Below are 16,630 nucleotides of genomic sequence, written 5' to 3' on the forward strand. Positions count from 1 at the left end.
CTGTCCCAGCTTTTTTGGAACGTTTTACAGACATAAAATTCTAAGTTAATGATGATATGCTAAAAACAATAAAGTTTATCCATCCATCCATTTTCTGAGCCGCTTCTCCTCACTAGGGTCGCGGGCGTGCTGCAGCTATCATCGGGCAGGAGGCGGGGTATACCCCGAACTGGTTGCCAGCCAATCGTAGGGCACATACAAACAAACAACATTCGCACACACGTTCACACCTACGGGCAATTTAGAGTCCCCAATTAATCCATGTTTTTGGGATGTGGGAGGAAACCGGAGTGCCCGGAGAAAAGCCACGCAGGCACGGGGAGAACATGCAAACTCCACACAGGCGGGGCCGGGGATTGAACCCCGCTTCTCATAACTGTGAGGCTGACGCTCTCAGTTTGAAAATTAAATATCTCGTCTTTATAGTGTATTAAATTAAATATAGGTCGAACATGATTTGCAAATCATTGTATTCTGTTTTTATTTATGTTTAACACTATGTCCCAACTTCATTGGAATTGGGGTTGTACTCACTATCTCTCCTCTCAACGTGTCCAAACCATCGAGTCTGCGCTCTCTAACTTTGTCTCCAAAACATCGAACCTTGGCCGTCCCTCTGATTAGCTCATTTCTAATTTCATCCAACCTGGTCACTCCTAGAGAGAACCACACCATCTTCATTTCCGCCACCTCCAGCTCTGCTTCCTGTTGTCTCTTCAAGTGCCACTGTGTCTTATAAACTTTGACCTTCATCCTCCACCTCAAGTCCCACCTCCACCTTAAATTCGTCTGTCACACCAACAGCACACCTCACCACTGTTCTGCTGCCCTCGTACATGTCCTGTATTATTCTAACATACTTCTCTGCCACTCCAGACGTCCGCATGCAGAACCACAGTTCCTTTCTGGGTACTCTGTCATAGGCTTTCTCTAGATCCACAAAGACACAATGTAGCTCATTCTGACCTTCTCTGTACTTTTCTATCAACATCCTCAAGGCAAATAATAACTCTTTCTAGGCATGAAACCGTACTGTTGCTCGCAAATACTCACTTCTGTCCTGAGTCTTGCCTCCACTACTCTTTCCCATAACTTCATTGTGGTGCTCATCAACTTTATCCCTCTATAGTTCTCACAGCTCTGTTCTTGTTCTTAAAAATGGGCACCAGCACACTTTTCCTCCATTCGTTCAGGCATCTTCTCACGAGCTAGAATTCTACTGAACAAGCTGGTCAGTTTCCACCACATAGTTCTCTGCTCTGCCTTGGTCTTCTTAATCTTCCTCCCCACCACGAGAGTCATCTTACACACCACCATCCTATGCTGTCTAGCCACACTCTCCCCTACCACTACCTTACAGTCGGTAACCTCCTTCAGATTACATCGTCTGCACAAGATATAATCCACATGCGTGCTCCTACCTGCGCTCTTGTAGGTCACCCTATGTTTCTGCCTCTTCTGGAAAAAGGTGTTCACTAAAGCCATTTGCATCCTTTTTGCAAAGTCTACCACCAGCTGTCCCTCCAAGTTCATTTCCTGGATGCCGTACTTACCCATTACTTCTTCATCACCCCTGTTTACTTCATCAACATGTCCATTACAATCTGCACCAATCACGACTCTCTCTCTGTCTGGGATGCTCAGAACTACTTTGTCTAGCTCCTTCCAGAATTGCTCTTTCACCTCAAGGTCACATCCTACCTGTGGGGCATCGCCACTAATTACGTCATACATAAAACCCTCAATTTCAAGTTTCAGCCTCATCACTCGATCTGATACTCTTTTCATCTCCAAGACATTCTTAGCCAACTCTTCTTTTAAAATAACCCCGACTCCATTTCTCTTCTCATCTAAACCATGGTAAAATGATAAAAACTAAATAAACCCTGCCCCTAAACCTCCAGCCTTACTGCCTTTCCACCTGGTCTACTGGACAAACAATACATCAACCTTTCTCTTAATCATCATGTCAACCAACTCCCGAGATTTCCCTGTCATAGTCCCAACATTCAAAGTCCACACATTAAATTCTAGGCTCTGCGCTTTCCACCTCTCCTTCGTCTTCGACCCACACTAGCTGAATTTCCACTGGCGCCCTGCAGGTTAACGGTGCCGGGGGCGGACGTTGTTAACCCGGGCCACAACCGGAATGGAATGAAATTCTTTCGATGAACGCTCATATTTGAGCCGGATGCCCTTCCTGACGCAACCCTCTGCATTTATCCGGGCTTGGGACCGGCCTACAGTTTGCACTGGCTTGTGCCCCCCATAGGGCTGCATTCAAAAGATATTTGAACGCAAATGGTGGAAAAACACATATAGACAGACACATCATAATATTCGCAATTACATTATTACATTATATTTTAATCATATTATTGCAGCTTAGTCACTGAGAGTGATGGCGACATCTTCATTTGACTGTATTTTCCTGCCCCCGGTGGCCAAGGTGGGCACCTATGATGCACCATACTGTTTAATTCTTTAAATTCTATTTATTTATGTTATTACTCTATTTTTTAATGTAAAGCATGATAAATAAATATAAACAATATTTGAAAAAAACATTACTTTTTTTTTGTTTGGAAGGTAGGCTGGAAAATGATTTATGGCACTTCCACTCTTGTCAAAGGCGAAAGATGATTAGAGAGCCGAAACACTTATCTTAAAGTCATCGTTGCTTGTCACTGTTGTCTGTATACTTTTTTATATTTATTTATTTATTTTGCAGGTATCTGTTTTGAATTGTAGAAAATGTTCCCAAAAAAAAAGTCGTCAGAAAAATCAATACTCCAATAATGTAAGAATACGTGAAGAATTTACTTTTGTAGAGAAACGGAGCGTGAGTACTTGGTCATTTCCCACCCCTGCCTATAAAAGCCCCCCGGCCCCACCATTTGTTATCACACTGCGGATTCCGGAAGGTAAAGTGGGAAGCGGTGAGGCTGCCGTGGTGACGGTCCGGCGCCGTCCTTCAGATCACCTGTCGCCACCATGGAGCGTGTTTTGTTTTCCCGGAAGCAACTAGGCGGCTCGCAGGCTCACGGCGGATGTTGACAGAGGCGGATTAACGGGTTTTCGGGGCGGAGGAGGGACGACATTTGTGACGGAGCCGGTTTCAAGCATTTTGTGGTTCTGACACGGCGCTAACGTTAGCTTAGCCACGAACGACTCCGGAGCTTCAATGAGACTTGGAGCCCGATAAAAGGTCTTGAAGCTGTTTGACGGTATACGCGTCTCTCTCGTGTCGGTCGAGCCTGGGAACACAAGGGCGGTGTGTTCCAAAGACGAACGAACGGTAGGTACGTGGCTGGTGGGGAGATTTGTGGACTATGGGGACTCAAGGACCCGGCAGAAAGAGGCTGCCGAACCTGGAGAAGCTGACCGCAGAGGACGATGCTCTCAAACAGATCGCCCGGGAGGTGAGTTCGGACGGGGAAGAAGAAGAAGAAGAAGAAAAACTAAAATAATAAAATATTGCAATATTATAATTGTTATTATTATTATTGTTGTTGTTGTTCTTATAAAGCATTTTTAATCCTATTCATGTTCTATATTAAAATAGTAGAATAATACTCCTAATAATCAAAGTAAAAATATGTAGTTGTTATTACAATAATGATACAATTATTAAATAAAAGTAAACATATATAATTGTATGACATTAGAGCGTCTGCCTCACAGTTCTGAGGACGGGAGTTCAAATCCCGGCCTCACCCGTGTGGAGTTTGCATGTTCTCCCCGTGCCTGCGTGGGGTTTCTCCGGGCACTCCGCTTTCCTCCCACATCCCAAAAACATGCATGCTAGGTTGATTGAAGACTCTAAATTGCCCGTAGGTGTGAATGCGAATGCGAATGGTTGTTTATGTGTGCCCTGCGATTGGCTGGACCAGTTCAGGGTGTACCCCGCCTCTCGTCCAAAGTCAGCTGAGATTGGCTCCAGCACGCCCGCGACCCTAGTGACGAAAAGCAGTACAGATGGATGGCTGTTATGACATTATTATTATTATTATTATTATTATTATTATATAAGTTTTCTTATTATTAGAAGAAAAATTACATTAAAAGGGTTAGGGTTATTGAACAGAATTATGCTGAATATAATGTTATGATAATTATTATAATACACTTTTATATAGTTTACGTTATTATATTCAGTGTATTTATTTCTTTGACAATAATAATAATAATAATAATAATAATAATAATAACAGGCGGCATGATGGACGACTGGTTAGTACATCCGCCTCACAGTTCTGAGGGCCCGGGTTCAAATCCGGTCTCCCCTGTGTGGAGTTTGCATGTTCTCCCCGTGCCTGCGGGGATTTTCTCCGGGTATTCCGATTTCCTCCCACATCCCAAAAACATGCGTGGTAGGTTAATTGAAGACTCTAAATTGCCCGTAGGTCTGAATGTGAGTGCAATTGGTTGTTTGTTTCTTGTGCCCTGCGATTGGCTGGAAACCAGTTCAAGGTGTACCCTGCCTCTCACCTGAAGATGGCTGGGATAGGCTCCAGCGCACCTGCGACTCTAGTGAGGATAAGCGGGACAGAAAATGGATGGATGGATAATAATAATAATAATAATAATAATGTCAAATCAGATGATTGTTTTTACTGTATTATTATTGTTATTGTAAAATAAATAAATACACTGCAAATAATAATGTAAACAAAATAAAAGTGTATAATAATCATCATAAAATTACAATCAGCATTTTCAGTTTAATAAGAATAATAATATTAATAAATGCAATTTTTTTTATTCTTCTTGTGGTGCTTCTTCTGCTTATCATCCATCCATCCATTTTCTGAGCCGCTTCTCCTCACTCGGGTCCCGGGCGTGCTGCAGCCTATCCCAGGTATCATCGGGCAGGAGGCGGGGTACACCCTGAACTGGTTGCCAGCCAATCGCAGGGCACATACAAACAAACAACCATTCGCACTCACATTGACACCTACGGGCAATTTAAAGTCTCCAATTAATGCATGTTTTTGGGATGTGGGAGGAAACCGGAGTGCCCGGAGAAAACCCACGCAGGCACGGGGAGAACATGCAAACTCCACACAGGCGGGGCCGGGGATTGAACCCGAGTCCTCAGAACTGTGAGGCTGTCGCTCCAACCAGTCGCCCACCGTGCCGCCCTGCTTATTATTATTAGTCGTATTATTGTTATTATTATTGTACAGGTAGATGCTCAATAATAATAATAATAATTAAAAACCTTCCATCCATCCATCCATCCATTTTCTGAGCCGCTTCTCCTCACTAGGGTCGCGGCCGTGCTGGAGCCTATCCTAGCTATCATCGGGTAGGAGGCGGGGTACACCCTGAACTGGTTGCCAGCCAATCGCAGGGCAATAATTAAAAACCAAATTTTCTTCTTGTTTTTGTTCTTGTACTTCTTATTATTGTTGTGATGATGATGATTATTATAATACAGAAATATGCTGCATAATAATAATCATGATTTAAAAACCGAATTGTCTTCTTTTTACAATTATTATTATTATTATTATTATCATCATACAGCAAATAAACACCCTAAATATTGTAGTGTAAACATAAAATTTAATGTCATCTTAATAATAAAATGACTCCATTATTATTATGTTTTGCATATGCATTTACTGTATAATATAACAATAATCATGCTGTAATTATTTTTATTATTATTATTATAAATAAAATAAAATGCTAATTATGATACATATTACATATACATATTAAAAACGTATCATATACAATTTAATAAAAATGATGAAATGTGGTGTTGACAAAACGTGTCAGACTAGTTGAGATGCAGATTAATGTTTAGAGGCTTAAAGAATGAGGTCACGTGCACAGCATAGCCTCAGACACACACACACACACATACAAATGCACACATACACTAGGTCAGCATAGAGTGAGAAAATTTTTTTCCTGGGTGGGTCGGTATGGGGGGGGGGGGGCTCCATGTCATGTTACCAGCCCAAAGAATACCAGGGGTCCACACTTCACATTTGTGTAATACTATGGTATTGTTATTTTTTGACTAATCAGGCTTTGATCTGCCACTCTGTTTACAAATAGTGCCATGAAAAAGTATTTGCACCCCTTCTCAAATTCATATTTTTTTGCATGGTTTCCCCCACTTTAATGTTTTACATCTTGAAACAAATAGAAACATCAGACCAAGGTAAGCAAATATAAAATATAGTTTTTGAATTGTGATTTTATCTATTAAGGGAAAAAACGTTTTCAAAGCTACCTGTCCCTATATGAAAAAGTAATTGCCCCCCTTGTCAAATTATGAACTAACTGTAGCTAGTCAAATTTTTTTTAGAAAGCTGAGTTCATTTTTACTGACTAGACCCAAGCCTGATTGCCTCCAAACATTCTCAATCAAGAAATCACTTTAATAGAACCTGTCTGACAAAATGAAGTCAGACAAAAGATCTCAAAAATTGCAACAAAATGCTATGATCCAAAGAAATTCGAGAACAGGCAAGAAATAACGTAAACGTAACGTCTATCAGTCTGGAATGGGTTACCAAAGCCATTTATAAAGCTTTAGCAATCCAGCGAACCACAGTGACAGAAATTATCCACAAATAGAGAAAACGTGGCACAGTGGTGAACCTTCCCAGGGGTGGCCGGCCTACAAAAATGACCCCAAGAACAAAGCGACGACTCATCCAAGATGTCACAAAAGAACCCAGGACAACATCTACAGAACTGTAGACCCCCCTTGCCACAGTTAAGGTCAGTGTTCATGACTCAAAAATAAGGAAGAGACTCAGCAAAAATGGCATTCGTGGCAAAGTTCCAAGGCGAAAACCACTGCTGACCAGAAAGAACATAAAGGCTCGTCTTACTAGTGCAAACAAAAAAAATCTCAATGATTCCCAAGAGAATATCCTATGGACTGACAAGACAAAAGTTGAACTTTTGGTTAGGTGGGTGTCTTGTTACATCTGGCGTAAGTGAACGGTGGTGATATTTTGACAGTTTGGGGGTTGCTTTTCTTCAGGACCTGGACGATTTGCTGTGATTGATGGAACCATGAATTCTGTTCTTTACCAGAAAATCCTGAAGGAGAATGTTCGGCCATCAGGTTTTGACCTCAAGCCCAAGATTATTTGCTTTCTGCAGCAGGACAACGATCCAAAACACACCAGCAATTCAACTTCTTAATTTAAAAAAAATTAATGGTTTTGGAGTTGCCTAGGCAAAGGCGAGACTTATATCCCATTGAAATGCAGTGGTAAGACCTGAAAAAGACCGTTCATGCTCGAAAACCCTGCATTGTTGCTAAATTAAAACAATTCTGGTAGGAAGAGAAGGCCAAAATATCTCCACAGAGATGTGACAGAGTCATTGCCAGTTCTAGAAAACACTTGATTTCAGTTGTTGCTGCTGAGTGTGGCCCAACCTGTTATTAGGTTTAGGGAGCAAATGCTTTTGCACATAGGGACAGGTCGCTTTGAATTGTTTTTTCCCCCCTTAATACATAAAATCACGATGTTTAAATAGCATTTTATGTTTACTTGGGTTGTCTTTATCAGATATTTACATTTGTTTGATGATCTTAAACAGTAAAGTGGAGAAACTATGCAAAAAAAATAAACATTTGAGAAAGGGGCAACGCTTTTTCATGGCACTTTACAGGCCCAGCTGCTACGATATTCATGATTAACTTGCATATCACATGAACAGCATGCAGCCGTTAATTTCAGGTTAAGTGATTATAATTAGTATAATAAAGTATAATATCACACATGACTTGCATCCAAACAGCGAATGTGACTTGTTGTTTGTCCTACATGTGCCCTGGCATTGACCGGCGACCAGTCAAGAGTGTGGTCTGCCGGAAGTTGATTTTTGTTTAGATTTTTTGAATTAGATTTTCTCTGACCTCATTTAAACGAATTTAAAATTTCAATTTTTCACACCCATGTCCAGTTTATGGAAATAAGTTGAACAAATCATGCAAACCAGCCTGCCGTCATGTTTATGGGGCATGAGGAAGCACAATAAAGTTCCTCTGTATTGATGTGCAGTCGTGCTTGCTCATTCATTCAGCAAATTTTTAGGACAAGTGGGAGTAAAAAAAAATCTGTGCTGTGATTGGGTCAAATTCTTCTTTCTTTTTTTTTTTTTTGCAGGATACACTATGCTTTACTTCAATACTGCATATAGTAGGGGTCACCAACCTTTTTGAAACTGAGAGCGGCTTTTGGGTACTGATTAATGCAAAGGCCTACCAGTTTGACACACACTTTTGAAATAAAAGAAATGCTCAAATTATCTTTAATGATATGTTATTACTATATGTTATTATTAATAATTATTAACAATATTCATTTATGGGAAGGCACTGATCGTGGTAATGACTTCAGACAATAATTAGGAACTACACAACACTTTATTTCTATAAATCTCTGCCAGCATTTGCATTTTCAAATGATCACTTTTACAACATTCCTAAAAACAATGTCCCATCACTGGTGTGCTGTTTTTCAGAACTGGCTCGCGGCTACCCATGTGGTCCTGCCTTTTACTGCTGTATGACATTTTTGCACACTCGTAGAACAAATAGGGCGCACTAGTAGAGCACATTACTAGGAGGCAAAACTATGACCTAGTTGACAACTGCGTGCCACAAATTGTACTAGTAACATGATACAATTCTCCCAGTTAACATCTAGCGCTTTACTAGTAGTACTAGTAGCAACATGTAGTTCTAGTGAACATAAATGTCATACAATGGTAGACAGTAGTGAAGACAGTACTGTAATGGAAAAAAGCGTTACAAGACAGTCTACTAGAGTGCCCTCGTCGTACTTAAGGTGTGTTGAATTTTTTTTAGTAGTGAGAACAAAGAGTGTACTAGTAAATGGGCAATTCAGTGCACTAGTAGGATATTTAATAAATGCTCAAAAGGTTTGCCGTATAAAATGCTTACCGACTTAACAGGTTGGCAGGTCTGCATTAATAAACCATAATTACGCTTAAATATATTAGGTATCAACTAAACACAATACCCCCTCTAGAATACATCAGTAGAACCTCAACAGTCCATTAATGAACCACAATATTGATTTTGTTTGTGTTGTTGATGTTTAATTAGATCAGTGGTTCTCAAAGTGTGGTACCGCAAGTTGTACACGGGCTCCCTCTTGTGGTACCCAAAAGAATCACTGCCTAGGTATAGTTCAGTTGTATTTAACTTTAAGTTAATACATTTGCATTAAATCTTTCTGCGCTATTTGCTTTGAAAAAAAAAGTAGGTATTAACCTTTACTGTATTTGCAATACATTTTAATCAAATTATTAAACTGTATTTTTTTTACTGTATTTAAGTGCAGTCTTAATGTTCAAACAGTGTGTAATGTTACAGTGGCTTCAAATAATATTCAACAGACCTTTTAGGAATAAAATCTGTCTCTTTTTTTTTTAAATGAACACAGGCCTACTACACTACTGTACTTGAATGTAGGTCATTATGTTGGTACTTGTAGATGTGTAAAAATTCTTAAGAATCCCCGATGTCGATTTTGATGTGGTTAATGTCTGTGACAGGCGGAAGCGCGTTTGGCAGCGAGGCGGGCAGCGAGGGCAGAGGCCAGAGACATTCGGATGAAAGAGCTGGAGAGGCAACACAAAGAGGTGAGGTGTCACTCTGCTCTCACTTTCTGCTCCCAAACTCGCGACAATCCTTGCTGTCACTCACCATCCAGTCTGATCGGCCTAAGAGACCCAAACGCAAAAGTCAAATGATTTATAATCGTCGCAGACAAAGTTGCCAAAATTGTTGAGCATGTACAGTATGTCCGTTGCAAAATATTTTGTTTGTGTCATGCATCTAAATTAATCTAAAGAGGGTTACATACTGCTTATACCAATGATCGGATCAAATTTGAGCCTTTTCCTCTCTTCCAATCAAAGGACCGGTTATCGGATGTCTCTTAAAGCCTAGTTTCTAAATGAACGAAAATAGCACTGTATTGTAAAACATACATGTAGAAATGGAATAAAAGATAAGGGAAAGAATCTGATTTATAAAGTGTAATTATCACACACACGTGTCTTCACGGGGTGCGGCTAAGTGAGAGACGGTTGTAGGGTTGTAGGGTTGGCTGTTTATCATCTAGCTAATTCAGTGTGAGTTAAGCGGCGTGGTCCTTGCAAGTGGTTTCATTTTCCTTTCCCCTAAAATGGCTGACAGTGTATTGACTATTGTGGTTCTCATTATTTTCCACTTCACGTAAGCAGCGGCATATTGGACGTACTCGTAACTTAAACTCTGGCTTGCAACATAAAGCAAAAAAAAAACTGACCAAGCAATTAAAAACTAAGATGGGGAACTAGGTCTAGGTACCACTGTACTACTACTCTTTCTTCTTCTTCTTCTTCTTTCTTCTTTCTTCTTCCTTCTTCTTTCGTCTTCTTTCTTCTTCTTCTTTGTAATTTACAGAAGTCTAGACGCCCTGTGGCACAATGCTGCCTCTCACAGGCCATGCTTGGTACTACGACATACATCTGCTTTGGGGGAGGAGCTTGTGACTGTGATTGAGAGGTTGTCTTTGTGTGGTGTATTGCAGAATGCAGAGCAGAATGATGAAACTCTGAGGTCTATAAGTGGCAAACGTTTGCGCACATACCAGAACAATGATACGCTTCTTAAAATGTGTTTCCTTCATTCTATACCGTTTTTTTTCATTGGATGTTCAGGATTTTGGCACATCCCAACACACTGCTCTACTAACTACAGTGTGTGTAATAACGGTTTAAATTACACAAACTCAAAGTTATTTGCTCATAAATATTCTATAGTGATGCACCAAAAAAGGCCCAAAAGTGCATTTTCGGTTTTCGTCCAAAATACTTTTGTTGCCAAAACAAGATGGCCGAAACAGGATGTTGATGATGCAAGCAAAAACCGTGGCCAGTGTGCGCTTCTCTGGCTAATGCTTGGAGGGGCCACCAACGACGAGGTGGTGTGTTCCGTGGGCGTCTCACTTGCTTTTTAGCGGCTATGACGGTCCGTCAAAGTATGTCTTAATTAGGACTGGGCGATAATAATTTGAGATATGTATCTGAAAATAACTTGAAAATATAAACATATCAGACGCATCAATAGACTACGATAGATTGCTTTCCTCTATGTTTTGAAAGACAATAAGAATAGCCAATAATAATGTGAGTTTCTCCACACTGAACCAATCATGTGGTGTCAATAGAACCATACCAAGTTAGGTTGATGCACAAAGCACTTTAGCAGCGAGACGCAACAGGCGCTACTATTTTTAGCCTACTCTTGCAGCTGTGGGAAACTTCTCTGTTTCTTCTTTCTATAATGTATTATTATTATTAATCTATTAATCAGTTTATTTGAAAGGGGACAATGCAATTTCATAAAACACATGAAATACACATGGTTAAAAAAGCCAGAATTAGCCAGAAGGCTAGTTTTCATCTGTAGTCCCCTGGCCATGATGTAAAAAAGCAGTAAAATACATCTACAAGACAATATAATATAAAACAGGATACATAAATACTTACTATTAAGAGAGAATAAAACCACAAATCATTTGATCATAACAAAAAAAAAAAAAAAAAAAAAAACATCATAACATACTTGTCTTTTAGTGTTGGCAGCTATAGGTGTTAACTAACCACATTTTCAGTTTTTTTGTGAAGGCCTTGTATGTTGTAAGCAGTTTAACCTCCTCAGGTACTGAGTTCCACTCACCAGCGCTCCTCACTGACCAGGCTGACTTACTGAAAGTGCTCCTGCGCAGAGGAATGAGACAGTCACCTCTGACAGAGCCTCGAGTGACAGGCTCAGAGCTGTTTCTTTGGCTGATGAACTCAGCCAGAGGAGCTGGAGCCAAATCATGCAGTACTTTATAAATCAAATTTAAATCTGCAAATAAGTGAAGACTGTCCCAGTTTAAAAGACAATTTTTTTTAAATTGCACAGTGATGATAGTGCCTTGGTTTTTTTATCCATCACTTTAATTACTTGTTTGTACAAAACCTCCAATGGTTTTTTTGCATTCTGACCAGCCTGGGACCAACTGGTTATGCAATAGTTAAAGTGACTAAGAATCATTGAATATAAGTAAATGTTTGCGGCTTCAGTTGACATTTCATTTCGAATTGGACGAAAATTTGCGAGGTTTAATTTGATATTTTTACACAATTTGTCAATATGGGCTTTAAAGGAAAGCTTTGAATCTATTATTAACCCAAGATATTTGTATTGGCTGACAATTTGCATTTTTTCTCCATTAACACGTATGTCGGGGTCAGGTGATACTTGTTTGTTTTAGTGAAATACATGCCTACAGTTTTAGAAACGTTTAGCTGTAGACAGCACTCCTGCAACCAAGTTGTGACACAGGACATTGTATTAGTGAGTTTAGCAGCAACAGTATCTTTGGAGCGACCATGAACACAGAAAACCGTGTCGTCTGCATACATTACGCACTCTGCTTCAGAACAAACAGATGGCAAATCGTTGATATAAAGACTAAATAAAAGGGGGCCTAATATTGATCCCTGAGGGACTCCAGAGGTTAGCCTAAGAGACTTTGATCTGTAGTTGTTAACTGATACAGATTGTGTTCGGTCATGCAGATATGATTCAATCCAGCTCGCAGCTTTGTGAGAGAAGTTCAATTTTGAGAGCTTGGTAAGAAGAACAGAGTGATTTACTGTATCGAAAGCTTTCCTGAGGTCCAAGAACACCGCCCCTACAACTCCACCCTTGTCGAGAGAAGATTTTATTTTCTCAATGAAGAGGCATGTAGCCATTTCAGTGGAATGCTTGGATCTGAAACCAAACTGCATGGCGTGGAGAGAGGAGGAGCTGCTGTTTAAATAATGGACGATCTGCTCTGACACCCATTTTTCTGCAACTTTGGAAATGGCCGGAAGAATGCTTATAGGTCGGTAGTTATTCAGACAATTTGAGTCACCGGATTTAAAGACAGGAGTAACAATAGCAGATTTCCAGGCCTTTGGAAAGTGACCAGATGAAATTGAAAGATTAATGATTGAGGCAATAGGAGTAGCAAGAGTTGAACCTAGATCTTTGAGCATGTTCGTGTCCATTCCAAAAACATCCTTTGCCTTAGATGGTTTGAGTGAATGAATTAAATCGATAACTTTGGTCTCAGTAATATTTGTAATAGTAAAGAACTGCGTTGCAGACAATGCAGGGTATTCCTTCCTTTGTTTTACTGCAAACTTAGAAGAGATTTCTGACACAGATTCAATGAAGTAGTTGTTAAAAGCATCAGCCATCACTTGAGGTTCCGTCAGGATGTTTCCATCTAATTTAATTTGCATTAGTTTTGTTTTGTTATTTTGTGTATTACCCAATAGTTTTTTAATATAATTCCAGGTTATTTTTGAATTTCCCTTCGCACTATTCAAAGCAGTAATGAAAAAGTCAGCTTTAGATTTTCTTATTTCTTTCACTACCCTATTTCTCAGTGAAATAAAGTGGTGTCTATTGTATCCTGATTTGACCGACAATTTCAAGGAATGATCGCGTTCTTTCATCAGTTTCAGAATAAATGTGTTTAACCAAGGAAGGCCATTCTTTCTAGCTTTTAGTTTAATTATCCGTGTAAATTGTATCATAATTTTTTGTATTTTGTTGGCAAATTTAGAACAATCCTCATCTAAATTTTTACCAGCAAGTAATACATCCCAGTTTACTTCTTGGATAGTATCTTGGAAATTTTGTTGTTCATGTTTTGGTATCCTATTGGATTCAGTGGTGGCCAAGGGTTTGAAGCGCTTTTTATTTAATTTTCTTCTGACCATTATAAGATTGTGATCAGACAATCCTGTGAGCATATTGTATGGCTTCAAGATCCTTTCTGGCCTATTAGTAAAAGCTAGATCAATCTGAGTTCGGGTGGAGTTTGTAATTCTCGTAGGGCCATTAATTACCTGAGTCATATCCATATCATCCATGACCCTTTTCAATTGTTTCCTAACTTTGTTAACTTCCCAATTAACATTTAGGTCACCCATTATTATCACCTCTTTTGCAAGATTGAGTTGTTTCAGTAAAATTTCCAGCTTTTCATAAAAAGCGGCATTTGATGAGGGAGGCCTATAAATAACTACAAGAATAAAAGACATTTGCTGTGACAAAGAAACAGTTAGTCCAAGAAATTCTAATCCATTCTCATATGTAACATGTATTTCATTACAATTAAGTGTCCTTGGCATAAATCATAACACCTCCTCCCTTAGAACCCTGTCTGTCGTTTCTAAACATTTTCTAACCAGGTACAGATAGTATTGCTGAGGGCGAAGATTCATGGAGCCATGTCTCAGATAGGCAGAGGAAGTCAATATTTGAGTCAGTGAGAAGGTGTTTGACCTGATCACTTTTTGTTAAAATGCTTCGTATATTTAAGTGTGCACAAATAATGCCTTTTGGTTTACGTGTTGAGTCCCAAATTAATTTAGAGTTATTAACGGTTTGGAACACCCTGCATTTCCGGTGCTTTAGTATTGCGGGGTTTGGAAGCCCCCTGTTTCTTTTATTGGCAATGTTTGCATATAGCTTTACGCTGCCAGCTTCCGCATCAGCCGGCAGTGGTGGGAGCCCAGCCGGCAGTGGTGGAGGCCCAGGCGGCAGTGGTGGAGGCCCAGGCGGCAATGGTGGAGGCCCAGCCGGCAGTGGTGGAGGCCCAGCCGGCAGTGGTGGAGGCCCAGCCGGCAGTGGTGGAGGCCCAGCCGGCAGTGGTGGAGGCCTAGCCGGCAGTGGTGGAGGCCCAGGCGGCAGTGGTGGAGGCCCAGGCGGCAGTGGTGGAGGCCCAGCCGGCAGTGGTGGAGGTACAGCTAGCAGTGGTGGAAGCCAAGCTAGCAGTGGTGGAGGCCCGGCCAGCAGTGGTGGAGGCCCAGCTAGCAGTGATGGATTCTGTTCGCATGTACATTGTCTGCATGAAGTCGATTTATTTTTTAAAAGGGAGTGTGGGAGCTTGGTCAATATGCTTTCCCTAAGAGCTTAATATCTCCTTAACAAAAACTCAATGGAAAATCTCCCCTTTTTTGGGGGGTAAATTGAGCAAAGCAAAGAAAATGTATTTATATAGCGCATTTCATACACACGGTAACTCAATGTGCTTTACATGATTAAAAGCATTTGAAAACTAGGAGAGAAAGAAAAAGAAAGTCTTAAAGCACGCCCAAACTTTGTAAGAAAAAAAAGGTTGCCACTCATCAACACTAATCAAGTAACCTCCATTGAGTGACAGTAAGCAAACATGTGACACACCCTGTGGTCAGAGGTGAGACAGTTGGAGAGGTAACAATGTGACTGTTCTTCAATCATCAGTCATTAGAAACATTCATCCCCGTGGTGAGTCACTTCTCTGTTGTTCTCCAACCTTAATTCTTTGTCTTTCTGCTCTGTATTTGAACTTTTTTCATAACAGCATGTAATTACTTATAGATTCTAACTTGCGTGTGCATGCAGCAGGTACTCACCAAACAAACAATTTAGTTTAAAAACCTGTAGCGCCAACTGTGTGGCTGTAAAGCACCACCCACCTTCTACTTAAAGATGATCAAAATGGAGAAGAGAGTGTTTCTAATTTGTGCTCCTTTCCTCTACAGAAGTATTACGGTCTGGATTATAAATGGGGTCACATTGAACAGTGGATGGTACGACTACGCTTGAGCCGCTGGCACATGAAAACCTTCTACCTCCTAATCGCTTCTAAAACAAACAAAAGCATTGCATCAATTGTATTGATCTGGCAGAGGCTGTAACATCATGTTATCTAAAATAAAGTGATCTCCAGTAATGTAAGAAAGTAGTAAGTAGTATGTTTCAGCTGGATCTCACAGGTCACCAAAGTTAAGCTCTAGTTTAAGTAACCCGGGTGGAGTCAGAAGGTTTTTACCAGTCATTCACACCGCATGTCAGCCTCTTGTTATTGCTGTGTGTGTGCTCATATGGCAGTCAGAGACAATGACATCCCTACTGCCACATTCTAGTTTTTCATTTCAACTTTTGCTACATAGCTGTTGTACACTAGTTCATGAGGTTTTATTTTGAATGCTTCTTTTATAACCTGCATGTCAGGCATCGTATCAAGCATGCACACCTAATCATCTTTCTGTGGGAGCAGATGTGACTCTTTGCTTCGTCGTAACCGTCTCCTCTCTTTCTATCCCTCTTTGCGGCCTTTCAAGGAGGACGGCGAGCGCTATTCTCGCCACTTGCGGAGAATCGCTTCGGTCTGTATCGTCTCTGACTTTTCGTTCAGTCTTATATGTTTCCTCTTTGAGACGTTTTAGCTTATGAAAAGAGTTGCGGTTACCTCCGGCAATGTGTCGCTGCCTCATCATTGCAAGTGGTTTACAAAGTATGTCAGTAAGTCAACGTGTCTTCATGTTTATGTTTTCAGCTGTCAGATGATGAAGAGCGGATGTCTGTGGGGAGTCGAGGCAGTCTAAAGGTGACTTAACTTCACTAGTTTAATTTTGGATTGTACAGCCCTTCTATTTCTTCGTCTGGTTTCCTTCTCAAACACTTCTGTCTTGCATTTATCCTTACGTCCTTTTACTTCTTCCTTATACCTGTATTCATCCTTGTGTCCTCCTA

General features: G+C 40.4%; 1 protein-coding gene across 10 annotated transcripts in view; it reads left to right on the top strand.

Moving 5' to 3' along the window:
- The first annotated feature begins 2,925 nt into the window (after nucleotides 1-2,925).
- Nucleotides 2,926-16,630, top strand: part of lrrfip1b (leucine rich repeat (in FLII) interacting protein 1b) — a 31,266-nt gene continuing 17,561 nt past the window's right edge. For 4 of the 10 annotated variants that reach the window (XM_061683842.1, XM_061683766.1, XM_061683834.1 and 1 more), the window contains exons 1-5: nucleotides 2,926-3,422; nucleotides 9,568-9,654; nucleotides 15,637-15,684; nucleotides 16,219-16,263; nucleotides 16,434-16,484. In XM_061683842.1, the coding sequence (XP_061539826.1) occupies nucleotides 3,333-3,422; nucleotides 9,568-9,654; nucleotides 15,637-15,684; nucleotides 16,219-16,263; nucleotides 16,434-16,484 (321 nt within the window). In that variant the 5' untranslated portion in view covers nucleotides 2,926-3,332. Of the gene's footprint in view, nucleotides 3,423-8,508; nucleotides 8,835-9,567; nucleotides 9,655-15,636; nucleotides 15,685-16,218; nucleotides 16,264-16,433; nucleotides 16,485-16,630 lie in introns of all 10 variants that reach the window. The other 6 variants (XM_061683775.1, XM_061683809.1, XM_061683801.1 and 3 more) reach the window with 4 other exon arrangements.

This window comes from Phycodurus eques, chromosome 1 (assembly GCF_024500275.1).
Source record: "Phycodurus eques isolate BA_2022a chromosome 1, UOR_Pequ_1.1, whole genome shotgun sequence".
In the NCBI taxonomy this organism is placed as follows: domain Eukaryota; kingdom Metazoa; phylum Chordata; class Actinopteri; order Syngnathiformes; family Syngnathidae; genus Phycodurus; species Phycodurus eques.